The sequence below is a fragment of the Clinocottus analis genome, unplaced genomic scaffold (assembly GCF_023055335.1).
Source record: "Clinocottus analis isolate CAN_PGR_092001 unplaced genomic scaffold, fCliAna1.0.p SCAF_39, whole genome shotgun sequence".
NCBI lineage: Eukaryota > Metazoa > Chordata > Actinopteri > Perciformes > Cottidae > Clinocottus > Clinocottus analis.
In genome coordinates this window covers 567,854-580,753 of record NW_027176142.1, presented here as the reverse complement: position 1 = coordinate 580,753, position 12,900 = coordinate 567,854, and the positions used below count along the sequence as shown (strand labels likewise).

The 12,900-nt window shown below is 42.5% G+C and overlaps 1 protein-coding gene across 1 annotated transcript; it reads left to right on the top strand.

Annotated features, from left to right (window-relative positions):
• The first annotated feature begins 603 nt into the window (after positions 1-603).
• dnmt3bb.1 (DNA (cytosine-5-)-methyltransferase 3 beta, duplicate b.1) lies at positions 604-12,517 on the top strand. The gene is made up of 21 exons (XM_068596659.1): positions 604-690; positions 1,707-1,872; positions 2,385-2,467; positions 2,545-2,682; positions 2,956-3,105; positions 4,471-4,629; positions 4,728-4,835; positions 5,622-5,763; positions 5,861-5,983; positions 6,301-6,345; positions 6,426-6,505; positions 6,629-6,741; positions 6,845-7,028; positions 7,535-7,619; positions 7,699-7,844; positions 8,039-8,129; positions 8,228-8,376; positions 8,714-8,799; positions 8,882-8,951; positions 9,048-9,166; positions 9,770-12,517. The coding sequence occupies exons 1-21, from the start codon at positions 604-606 to the stop codon at positions 9,909-9,911; spliced, it is 2,466 nt and encodes an 821-aa protein (XP_068452760.1). The 3' UTR covers positions 9,912-12,517.
• The last annotated feature ends 383 nt before the right edge of the window (positions 12,518-12,900 follow it).

Sequence of the window (12,900 nt, the reverse complement as noted above, 5' to 3'; positions counted from 1 at the left end):
GCGCTGTGAGGCGAGAGAAGAAGGAACGCAGGGAAACAGGAAGCAGACGCTTCCCTCCTCACCTGCCGGCCTCAGGTCAGGTGACTCGCTGCAGCCGCTCTCACGTCGCTGCGTCTTCTTCTGCGTCTCTGCAGTTTGAGTCGAGTCAGAAGCTTGACCTCAGCTCGACACGCCGGGTCGTCTCTGAGAAAACATGCTGGCTCCGCTGCAGCGTTTGTGTTTGATTTTCACTCCTTTGTGTGCGACTTGTGTGTCGGGGCACAGCAAGAATGTGTTTCATGAGTGTAAACAGGGCCTCAGGAGGAGGAAGGGTTCGGCTGCTCGCCGCCTGGTTGGGTTCTCGTCCCAGAGCTTCAAGGCTTAAATTCTCCGTCATATCTTTGTTTTAATCTACTTTGTCTGCTCAACAAAGAAGTATCTTCCGTGTTGTTGCTTGCGAGACGCAGCGTCAACAAAATGCTTCTTGTCAGATGTAATTTCATCTGCAGAATAAATTAAAATATCAGTGAAGTTTCCAGCAGACAATAAACAATACAAGCCGGCACAAAGAGTGACGAGTGGATTCTTCATTTCTTTTGTGGTTTGAGGATCAGAAGATCAGCGATGAGGCAACAGGTTGCTGAAGGCCATGTGGAGGTTTCTGGCTCTTTCTTTGTGAGCTTCTATGTTGTAGTGCTCATAGTGATCACTGTGAGTCTGAAGGTAGATTTGTCTTTTTTACCCAAACAAGTAAATTATTGTAAGTAAATTATCTTCAAATCTTTGCTCTCAATTCAAAAATTGCACTAAAAATAAAAAAAAAATATTCTGAAAACTAAAAATTTTTTTTAGATTTTTATTTTTGAGAACAAAAAAAAATCTCCCCAAAAAAAAAAGATCGTAGAGTGCATTTTTTTATTGACTGTTTTTTTTAGCACTTTTTTTGAGAGCGCAGGTTTTTTTTGTGAGTTTTTTTTTTTTAGAAAAAATAAGCTGCAATTTTTTTTTTTAGAGGAAAACTTTTTTTTGTTGTTGAATTTTTTAATTGAAAGCAAAAATTTGGAGATAATTTACTTACAGACAAGAAATTTGCTCAGGTAAAAAAGACAAACCAACTTCATATATGAGCTAATGAATATTATAATCCATGTAACCGACATGAATAGAAAGTTGTGAAGTAGAAAGCGTGGCGTACAGGCTCGATGCCTTCGTCTTCTCTACGTGTTCTCTGAGGCTTTGCTCGGTCACTGAGTTTCTTCATGAGACCAGAAGGTTCAGTCGACTTCCTCCTCAGGTGCTTTCCCTCCGCGCAGGTGTTCAGAGAACTTCTTTTTCCTTTTTTCTGCCATGATTTCATTGTATTCCAGCATCAGGTATCCAGCCAGAAAGCATTCTGGGTAAAATGCAGTTAAAAGGTGTTTCCAATTTCTATTGAATTACTTTTTTTTCTCAGTTCAATATTAAATTACCCATGAGCCTCAGCGTCAGAGGGATCATTCAGCCGGAGTTTGATCATTCAGGTTTCAGTATATTCTTAGACGAAACAAAACTAAAAGCGTTGGGACGTTTGTCTCTGAAATGCACCCTGGGAGTTGTAGTTTTTCTCCTCATCGATTTCTTTCTTCACATCGTTCTCTTCCTCACTTCGATCCACTGGATCAATAAACGTCAGAAGCTGAGCATCTTTTCAGTGAAAGTCATGTTGACGTCTCTCTTCCTTCCATCAGTCTCTCTCTCCTCAGGCGCCGCTGAACGGAGACACGCCCCCAGCTAACGGCCAATCAGAGCACGACAGCGGCGTCGAGCTGACCAATGAGAACAGCCCTCTGACCGCGGCGGAACCGCCCTCCCCCTTCAGCCCCAAGCAGAACGGAGACGCCGCCTCGCCCCAAGGTCACACACACACACACACACACACACACACACACACACACACACACACACACACACACACACACACACACACACACACACACACACACACACACACACACACACACACAGAGACACACACACACACACACACACAGAGACACACACACACACAGAGACACACACACACACACACACACACACACAGACACACACACACACACACACTTTTATGTGGTTTCTGTATCACAGCACTTTGTTTTTTAAAAGGCCTAAAAAGATTCTGACACGAACATTTTGATGTTTTTATCTATCGTTATTCAAACTTTAATATTTAAAGGTTCCAGTTTTCTGTAATTTACAAAAAGTAACTGATATTAATTGTAGATTTAGAAGTTTATTGGAAAGAGCAATAAATATATACATTAAAGTTCACTTTTCTAGCCCTTTAATAAAGCAATTGTGATATTTATCATCTTCTTTTGAACACATTAAAACGTGTAAAATGACTTTGAGCCGTCTGTGGACTCCAGATGGCCACCAGAGCTCAGGAGGAAGCAGGAAGAGGAGCAGGAAGAAGTCGGAGGAGGAAACCACCTGGGACTCCGACAGCGAGGTCCGACCCCGACCTTCACGTTACTGAAGCTCCTCCTGGAGAAGAAGTGGGATGTGACCCTCTGAGTGTGTTCACAGGACAAGACCTCAGCGGCGTCTCAGCCGGGTCTGAGGCAGACGCCGCGACCCAGAACCATCTTCCAGGCCGGTCTCATCCCGCGTGCACACGCCAAGCCTCGCAGGCCGAGCCGCAAGCCCGAGCCCAGGATGCTGCTGGTGAGCGCCACGCGTCCTCCTCGCGTTAAACCACACGTATGTTACATTACACATGCTGTGGTGTTGGTTTTAAAATGTGTTTCGTCACAGTGGCAGTAACTTTGTCTTAAAGCTGGAACATGATACTTCTTTGCTGTGTCTCTCTCTGCCGTTACATTTGATTATTTTGGCTCTCTGGTGTTCGGGTTAAATAGGGTTAAACTTTATTTTCTCTCCCTCACACGAGTATTCCTTTGAGTCCATTGAAGCTCCACCTCCATCTCTCTCCATCAGGGTGGAGGTGGAGGTGGCTCTCGGGCGGCTGTGGTCGCGTCCGGCGACGTCCCAGAAACCCCTCGACCGGAGCTGCTGGAACAAGACTCCAAGGACTCGGCCCAGAGCATCAGCACCTCGTCCAGCAGCGAGGTCCAGCCCGAGTACAACGTAAGGAGGAGGGAGGAAGGATGGAGGAGGGAAGAAGGAGGGAGGAGGGAGGGAGAAAGGATGGAGGGAGAAAGGAAGAAGGAGGGAGGAGGGAGGGAGAAAGGATGGAGGAAGGGAGGAAGAAGGAGGGATGAGGGAGGGAGAAAGGAACGAGGGAGGAACAACATATTATCTCAAAGGCAGATTTTTTTTAAAGCACTCTTGGAAAAGGGTTAAAGATGTGAAAAGAAAGAAAGAAAGAAAGAAAGAAAGAAAGAAAGAGAGAAAGAAAGAAAGAAAGAGAGAGAGCTCTATCGATGGAGGAGACGAAGCTTATTTCAAAAAGGAGAAGTGAAGGTTTGTCAGAGACAGAAAGAGAAGCAAAGAAACTCCTCCCCCACCTGGCAGGTGTGTTAGTGCAGGTGGCCACAAACACACACACACTGGCGGTTTGCTCTGCATCAATGGTTTAATTCTATAGTCTGCACTGTGTGTGTGTGTGTGTGTGTGTGTGTGTGTGTGTGCGTGTGTGTCCTCACACAGCTCTGTATATCTCATGGTACACTTGTTTTGTGTGCGTGTCATTGTGTAGCAGTGTGTGTTGCCGCCGGTGGAGCAGAACATCCTTTCAAAGCCTTTAAAAAACCTTTTCATGTTTTTCTCTCGAGTTGAAGGTCACATGACTTTCACTCAGCAGGGATTTTGTTTGCGAGCATCAAACTCGCACCTTTTAAAAAACTAGAACACATTTGCAAAAGAAAGAAAGACAAATTGGTCAATTTTGGTTTTATCTGGAATGTTTGATGTCTTCTTTAAATGAAAACACAAACAGCAGAAATAAAGGAAACACCTGAAGTGTTTTAAATGGTTATTACAGGATTTGTTTCTTTACTTAAAGTTCAGCTAAACCTCGTCTACACTTATCTGTCAGTGAAGAGGAGGATTTCATCTCAAGCTTTCATTTTGATATTCATCTTCATTATCATCTTTCTCTGAGGAAACAAACGTTTTTTGCACAATTTGTTACTTTGTCCTCTTTCTGACACATTTCATCCTTTCCTCCTTTGCTTTGATCCTTTATCTTTAACACTGGTAAACTAATCTTGAAGATGCAATAAGTTATTCTCTATCTTCTATTTTAGGAGTTTTAGGAGAAACATGAACATTGTTTTCTTCTTTCTTTAGTTTCCTCTTCTTCCTCTTTCCAAGATCACAAAGGTTTTAGGAATGTCCAGGGAGGTTTTCACTCTTTACATCTTAAAGAGATATCTTCAGAGCTCTCTCTCTTTCCATGATCTGATGTCTTCGTCTCTTCTTCACCGACTGTTTCTTCTTGGTAACGTGGTCCAAAGCACCTGTTGATGACCCTGTGCCTCCTCCGTCCAGGACAACAAGGGTTTCAGCATCGGCGAGCTGGTGTGGGGAAAGATCAAAGGCTTCTCCTGGTGGCCCGGCATCGTGGTGACGTGGCGCGCCACCGGCAAGCGGCAGGCCAACGCCGGCATGAGGTGGCTGCAGTGGTTCGGAGATGGAAAGTTCTCCGAGGTGAGGAAGGAGAAGCGCATCAGCCTGAAGGAGCGAAGCACATAAATGTTGCACACGTGGAACTTTGTGTGATTTGTTTTGTTGTGTTGTTCCTCCAGGTTTCAGCAGACAAACTGGACTCCATCATCGCCTTCCCCAAGTTCTTCAGCCAGGCTTCCTACACAAAGCTGGCCTCCTACCGCAGAGCCATCTTCCAGGCGCTGGAGGTGAGCGGGACGCTTCCACCTGAACGCCTTTCTTCTGAGTTGCTGGGCAGAGTTAACCTTCCTCCTCCTCTTCCTCCTCTTCAGTGCAGGTGTCTCCAATTACATTGTGAAAGAGCGAGTGTGAGAGAGTGTGTGTGTGTGTGTGTGTGTGTGTGTGTTTAGGGAGGTGTCAGTGGCTAATCTGACGACTGCTGTAAAAATATGCAGGTGTGGTTAAGAACATTGGTTCACTGGGAGTTTAGACTGCAGTGTGTGTGTGTGTGTGTGTGTGTGTGTGTGTGTGTGTCAACCAGACGCCAAGTAAAACCAACGGGTGTGTGTCGTTTTTTAAATAAGCCGAGTGCAACCCTCACACTTCATGCTCTTCATATATCTTTCTTGGTGAGAAACGTTTACTGTCAGGTCTTTAATTTAATTTAATCCCTAATCTCTCATTAAGGTGAATCCAAGGATTTTAAATTTACTAAAATCAATCGATCAGTGATTCCAAAACTGTGATATTAAAACCTCTTGTGGAGCATGAGCCGAGCTGAAAGACCCAACGACTGCACTTGAAGCGTCCTGAACTTAAACTGCTATTTAACTACCGTTCATTAAAGCAGGATGAGAATACAGATGAGAGGCAGGTGGCAGCGCTCTGATGACAACAACACAACAAAAGGACCCAAAGCGTCAGAGTCCACACAGCAGGCGTGACGTCACGTGACCACGTGGACGTCTTCACTCAGTCTGAGTTTCTTCCTTCATGTTTCCTCTCAAACAAAACGTTTGGTCTCTTCCTCTCAGATGGCCAGCGTTCGGGCGGAGAATAAGTTTCCTCCCTGCGAGTCGGACGTCCCAGAAGATCAGGTCAAACCGATGCTGGACTGGGCCAACGGCGGCTTCCTGCCCAAAGGGGAGGAGGGACTCAAACCGACACACACTGCCGGTGAGCAAGGCGGCGGCACCGAACCATTCCTCACCACACAATCCTCCATGCGGCGAGGACGTGGCAGTAACGTCTGAGTGTTCCTCTGCCCCTGCAGACAGCAACCCTCTGGACCACCAGGTCCTGGACGTCTCTCTGCCCGAGTACTTCCCCAGCGCCAAGCGGCCCCGAGTCAGCCTCTGCAAGAGCAAAGCCGCCCCGGAGGAGTCGTACAGCAGAGGCACGTCATCCCAAAGCTGCTGAGCTCACAGACGCTTTTACCCTCTGGAACATTTTTATCTTTCATTTGTTAGTTTTCCTTCTTTTAGTCTATTTCAGGTTTAAACCGGAACTAAAATGCTACATTTGGAATTTGCTTTGTGGTCCAGATTAGATTATGTTTCCTACGTTATTATTAGTATTCATGGAGGTGGGCACATTGACACAAGGAGATGTGAAGCTAACAAAGAGTGAAAGAGTGAAAGAGGCTCGTCGTCTCAGAGTCAATATGAAAGTGTCTTTTCTTACTTTATGACATTTTCCTTCTTTTCCTCTCAGAACAAATGGTGATTGAAGTTTTGAAAAATAAAAGAAGTATAGAAGGTAAGGACTCTCTCACACTGTGTTTGTGTGTGAATTCATTTGTGAATTATTAACCGTGTTGTTGTTGTTGTTGTTTACAGAGTTCTGTCTCTCTTGTGGAAAGATGAGAGCAGCAACCTTCCACCCACTGTTTGAAGGAGGCCTGTGCCAAACATGCAAGGTAGAGCAGCGACACCGTGTACTGTTGTCCACAATCAGAAGCAGTGTCTGTGTGTCTGTGTGTGTGTCTGCAGCGGCTGTGTTGAAGTGATGTGTGTGTGTGTGTGTGTGTGTGTGTGTTCAGGACGTGTACCTGGAGATGTCCTACATGTACGACGATGACGGTTACCAGTCCTACTGCACCGTCTGCTGCGGAGGTCGAGAGGTTCTGCTCTGCGGCAACGCCAACTGCTGCAGGTCCGACACACACACACACACACACACACACACACAATGTAACAGTACACACATTACATCAACAACTAACTTCCCCGCCACTGTGTCTACCTGTGTGTTCCAGGTGTTTCTGTGTGGACTGCCTGGACATCCTGGTGGATCCTGGAGCGTCCAACAACGCTCGCTACCTGGACCCGTGGCGCTGCTACATGTGCCAGCCGATGCTGCAGTACGGAGCGCTGAAGCGACGGCACGACTGGAGCCTCAAGCTGCAGATCTTCTTCACCAGTGACAGCAAACAGGAGTTTGTGAGTTTGGATTATAGTTTGTTTTACTGATGTTTGGCAAAAGTAGAATTTATTTGTAAACAATTCTGTATTTTTCTTTATCTGTAAATATTGCAGTGTGTTTTCTATATCGGTGTCTCCCAACCGAGATGAATCAATGTGATGGATAGATGCTTTTTATTTAAATTCAGTAGTAAATCTAAATAATAAAAAGCCAGACTCGCAGGATAAACTAGTTCATTTTACATCAGAAGCAAACAGGAAGTCACTAAATAAAAACTTGAACAACCTAATAAACAACAACAACCCTGTGAATAAACCTTTTATTACTTTCAAAGTATTAATGTAACAATCCAGTTTGGATGCAATCAGCAGATCGTATCATCAGCTTTCCAGAAAGGAAGATAAGAACACGTTTTAGTAATAATAAATAATTACCTAACTCTTAAAAGCATAATCTTTAACACATTAGCTGTCCAGATAAGAATGAACCCGAAAGAGATTTTGTTTTGTTTTTTCCCGACTAGGAGAAACAAAAGATTTTCCCAGCAGTCCCTGCAGAGCAGAGACGACCAATCAGAGTCCTCTCCCTGTTTGACGGCATTGCCACCGGTGAGGAAGAGCGTGGAGGACAAGAGACTCTGCATGAACGTACCTGCACTGATGTCATAACGCTGCCTGTGTGTCTCAGGCTACCTGGTGTTGAGGGACCTGGGGTTCAAGGTGGACCAGTACGTGGCGTCAGAGGTGTGCGAGGACTCCATCTCAGTGGGTGTTGTCCGACATGAAGGAAAGATCCAGTACGTCCATGATGTCAGGAACATCTCCAAGAAAAACGTAAGAAATAACTAGTTTCAAGTGTCAGGAACATGAAGAACAGAGCTGTTGGTCTACTTAGCGGCAGCTTCAAGCTCCACAAGAAATGTTGTAAAGTTGCAGAAGATGCTTTTTTCCGTTGTTCTGTTGTTTTATGGATGCAGGAGGTGTAGCTCCCTCAGTCTAACACTTGGTGGCGCTGTTGTCTCTCTCAGCTTCTGGACTGGGGTCCATTCGACCTGGTGATCGGAGGAAGTCCCTGCAACGACCTGTCCATCGTCAACCCTGCCAGGAAAGGTCTCTATGGTATAAATCTGCCCTCATCTGTACTTTCTGCCTTTTTTTTAGATGAAATAAACACACACACACACACACACACACACTGATGTGCTCTGTCTCTCCAGAGGGCACAGGGAGGCTGTTCTTTGAGTTTTACCGCCTGCTGAGCGAGGCCAAACCCAAAGAAGGAGAGGACCGGCCGTTCTTCTGGATGTTTGAGAACGTGGTGGCCATGGGCGTCAACGACAAGAGGGACATCTCGCGCTTCCTGGAGGTGAGTTTACGGGCTGGAGAGTGTGAACGGCTGCAACATATAAACCAAACTGTGTGTAGCGGAAGAAGTAGTTAAAGAAACCTAGTTTTAGACCCAGAGGAGGGATACGACAATATGAAAAGAAATATCTCATCAGGTTTTTTTAGGCCAGAACACGATCCACGATCTCATTGTTATTCTTGCCGTGTTTGTTTTTAGGACTCTTTTGGATGTTGCTGAACAGACAACCAGACTCATTTCCTGCCTCTGAATCATTTTAGGCACTGCATATGTATGAATATCAAGAGTTTAATCTAATAATCAATGTGTGTCTTTGTGTTTCTTTTTGTTGTTGCAGTGTAACCCTGTGATGATCGACGCTATCGAGGTGTCTGCTGCTCACCGCGCCCGATACTTCTGGGGAAACCTGCCGGGCATGAACAGGTACGCAAACCACTCGCCACCATCGTCTGTTACAGCTTCTCAAAGGACAAACTTATATGTGTGTGAATACTTTCTGGTTCAGGCCTCTTTGTGCCTCTGGGATGGACAAGCTGGAGCTGCAGGACTGTCTGGATCACGGCAGAGTTGCAAAGGTTTGATATATCTACAGAATAAGATCAGTCTTCACAGTTCACACGTTTAAAGCGGCTACTTTGAATCTTCTTTGACGTGCGTTTGTTGTTTCGTAGTTTGGGAAGGTGCGTACCATCACGACCCGCTCCAACTCCATCAAACAAGGGAAGGATCAACACTTCCCCGTCATAATGAACGGGAAAGAGGACATACTCTGGTGCACCGAGCTGGAGAGGTCAGCAGGAAACACACACACACACACACACACACACACACACACACACACACACACACACACACACACACACACACACACACACACACACACACACACACACACACACACACACACACACACACACACGACAATAAGCTCGTTTGTTAGAGCTGCTTCTCGCCTGGAATTAAGAGCACACTTGTTATTTTTTTGAGAGTTGTTTTTTTTTCTTTTTCAAAACATTATTTTTTAGAGCGTTTAAGAGATTTTTTTCAGAGCGTTTTTTAAGAGATTTTTTTTTTCAAAATTTATTTATTTTTGCTTTTTTCCAGAGCATATTTTAGTTTTTTTTTTTTTAAAGAGCGCGGGGTTTTTTGGAGATTTTTTTTTTGTGTTTCTTTTGTGGGCGTTTTTTTTTTTACCGTTTTGTTACAGCGTCTTTTTTTTTTTTTGGAGCAATTTTTTTGAGAAAGAGTGAAGATTTGAGAGCAAAGATTTGGGATTTGCAGTCAGATAATTTACTTACAAACAAGAAATGTGCTCACGTAATAAAGACACAAATCCACCTTCATACATTGTGACATTGCGTGTAATAGTGGTTGTGTATTTCTTACCCTGCAGGATCTTTGGCTTCCCTGTGCACTACACAGACATATCCAACATGGGTCGCGGGGCCAGGCAGAAGCTCCTGGGCCGGTCCTGGAGCGTCCCCGTCATCAGGCATCTGTTCGCACCACTGAAAGACTACTTCGCCTGTGAATAGACACCATCACAAGTTATAATGACACACCAGCTTTTCCATTGTGATACCAGCTCCAGGGAGCATCAGCCGCCGGACACCTTTTTTGAAAAGAGCTCTTTTCTTGCAGAAGAATAACCAGTTTCTTTTCAAATTAGTGTAGCTGGAAAATAATGAAAATAACTGTTTTTGTGTCTAGCCTGGTGAGAATGCACTGCAACCTTAAACACACACTAACATCAAGATAACCAAATCAAGCATAGGCTGTCTTTTAACCTATAGCATCACTGATATAATCCATAACCAAGGCCTTGAGAGTGCTTGAGAAGTTCAGCTGAGTTAAAAGGTAAAAATGCTGAAACCGGACTCACCTGTTGATTAAGATTAGGCCTCTACGGTGACAGGATTTGATTCATTTTTAAATGCCCTTAGAAGTTATTGTTTTTAGGTTAACAACACTTAGTAGTTGTAGAAAATAGAGAACGACATGGCACCAAAGGTACAGCTTTTTACAGCCCTGTGTCAAATGTTTTGTTAAAGGACTTGTACAAGTTTCAGAGGATGTTCATGCCTCCAGTTAGCTGATGATTAAAATGTGCTGATCTTAAATATTAAAAAAAACTTGAACCTAAGTCTTTAAACGCACAGATTTGAGCCAACATGCTGTTCCACGACAATCAGGCCTGAATGTATTTTCTAAATAAGGAGTTGGTTTAGAAAAGCGAAAACATAATATTAGAGTTTCCGCTCCAAATTCTAAAATAATAAATATGTACAGCTTTACTCAATTACGAAAAAATAATAAAGAAATAAAAAAGAAACAGTTCAAATATTTCCCGCCCCACAGGTACGTTGAAAGCCTTGTGGTTGTTCAATGCTAACAAAATAATCTTTTCACCTTTCTGGAAATTACAACATATTTAGATTTGCATATGGAAAGAAAAAAATTCCTTCAGCAATGGAAGCTAGTGCTCTGCAGATGAAGCAAGGCTGTCTTCATAGCTCATTCCTTAGTTTTGTTTATTGTTGTTTAAGAAAAACAGACAATAATTTAGCTTGTTGTTTTTTGCTTTGAGATGAGTTCATTTGAACAAAATAGCTTCCTTAAAATAAATGTTTTTATTATTAAAGATTATATCCAAATGTTTTTGTATAGATTGTGTGACACGTTGGTTGTAAAGTCACAGAGACATCTCCTCGATAGCTACAGACAAATACTTGAAACAAGCCAATGCAAAAACACAGTATAGAGATTGTCTTTTGGGAACCTTTCCAGACAGCTAAGAATTCATGAGTGATTTACGCATTTATCCTGTAGAAGTTTAGATTTTATCGTTAAAGTTGAATCCAGGAAAGATTGAGCGTCACTGTGTGTAAATTTGGTTTTAAAAAGCAAAAAGGTGGGAAACACTGGCGGACACACAATATTCCATGTGAACTACCATTGACTACTTTTTCTTTAAATGCGTTCTTAAGTTTCCAGAACATTTGACTTGGCATGAGAATCATCTCTAAAGTGCTATTGATACTCTGCTTTGTTGTGTGCACATGTTTTAATATGCAGGATGTAGAAGTCATTACAAGTAGCCTAACACACACATGTTGAGAGAAGAACTGGTGAGACTTCAAACAACAAGTTACTGCAATAAAGTAGTTGTGTAATACTCCTTCATAGTGATACACAGCCATTGTTTTTCACCTGCATGTCATTCTCTGTGCTTAAACTGTGGTCTGTTCACAGACATACGGTTTACTCGACAGTTTATTTTTGGCACCAATTCTCTTGAAATTTTTTGATATTCCTTTAAAATATCTTCTTTCTTTTTTATAACTGGAGGAATATTGTTTTATTTTGTCAACTGTCACCAAATCATAGTAAAGGGCATTACCTCAGACAAAGGGGCAACTGTACGTGGTTCCTCCTGTCGGATCTGTTCTGTGAATGTATTCTTTAGCTTTATGCTCCCATATGCCCTGTGTGTCACACACAGCTTGTGTTTCATCACTGGAACTTTATTTTTTAAACAATGCACATATTGTATTGATAAAAAGGTTTACAAGTGTTTAACTCTCTTGTTTGACCAAGAACTACATTTTTTCTTTATTGACACAAAATGCACAAGCTTTCTTTTCGTTCTTGTTTAAATGACCAGTTGGTTAAATGTAAACTTCTCTGTGGTGCTCAAAGTTCAAAGTGCCCTTAAAGTGGCACCAGGAGGCTCCTCAGTCTAAATTGTAAGACCTTAAAAAAACTAAAAGTATTGTTTACATTCTTCAGTGATACTGTTGAGCTTGGTGAACCTTTAGCTTGAAAACAGTTCGCAAAAAAACCAACAACTATAGATTGTTTTTCTTTTTGACAAAGTTGTTAACAGTATGAAGCTTTATTTTAAATGTGTCATAGCACATTGTAGAGCATTTTAATCAATAGGTTTTTGATATCTTGTGTGTAGATGTAAAACCATTTGAGTGCATTTGTAGGCTTGTGTGTGAATGATATCAGAAGTTTCTACTTTTGTATACAACCTTCTAGTGAGATATCTTTTTTCAGGATTTTTTTATTTTGATGAAAGCTTTTTTGTGAATCTAATAAACAGATTCTGTGCTATTTTATACTTCTTTTGATTAGTTTTGATGTATTTTTGTATGTTCATTGGCTTCCTATCGCAACCAATATATAATTGTTACTCAATAAAAAGCAAAAAACACTTTATGGGTCAATTCATTTCATCATTATTGGTTAATTAATTATTCAGGAAATAAAATAACATTCTTGAAAAATTGCTTGAAAATTTGAATTGCATGATGTCTGACACCCTACATTAATTTAGATTTTACACGATAATTAAACGATTTATCAATTATTCTTTATTTTGTTTATCAATAAAAACATTGACATTAACGTTAGCTAACGATAAACGTAGCTAACGTCATGACGTTAACGTTAGCTAACGATAAACGTAGCTAACGTCATGACGTTGACGTTAGCTAACGATAAACGTAGCTAACGTCA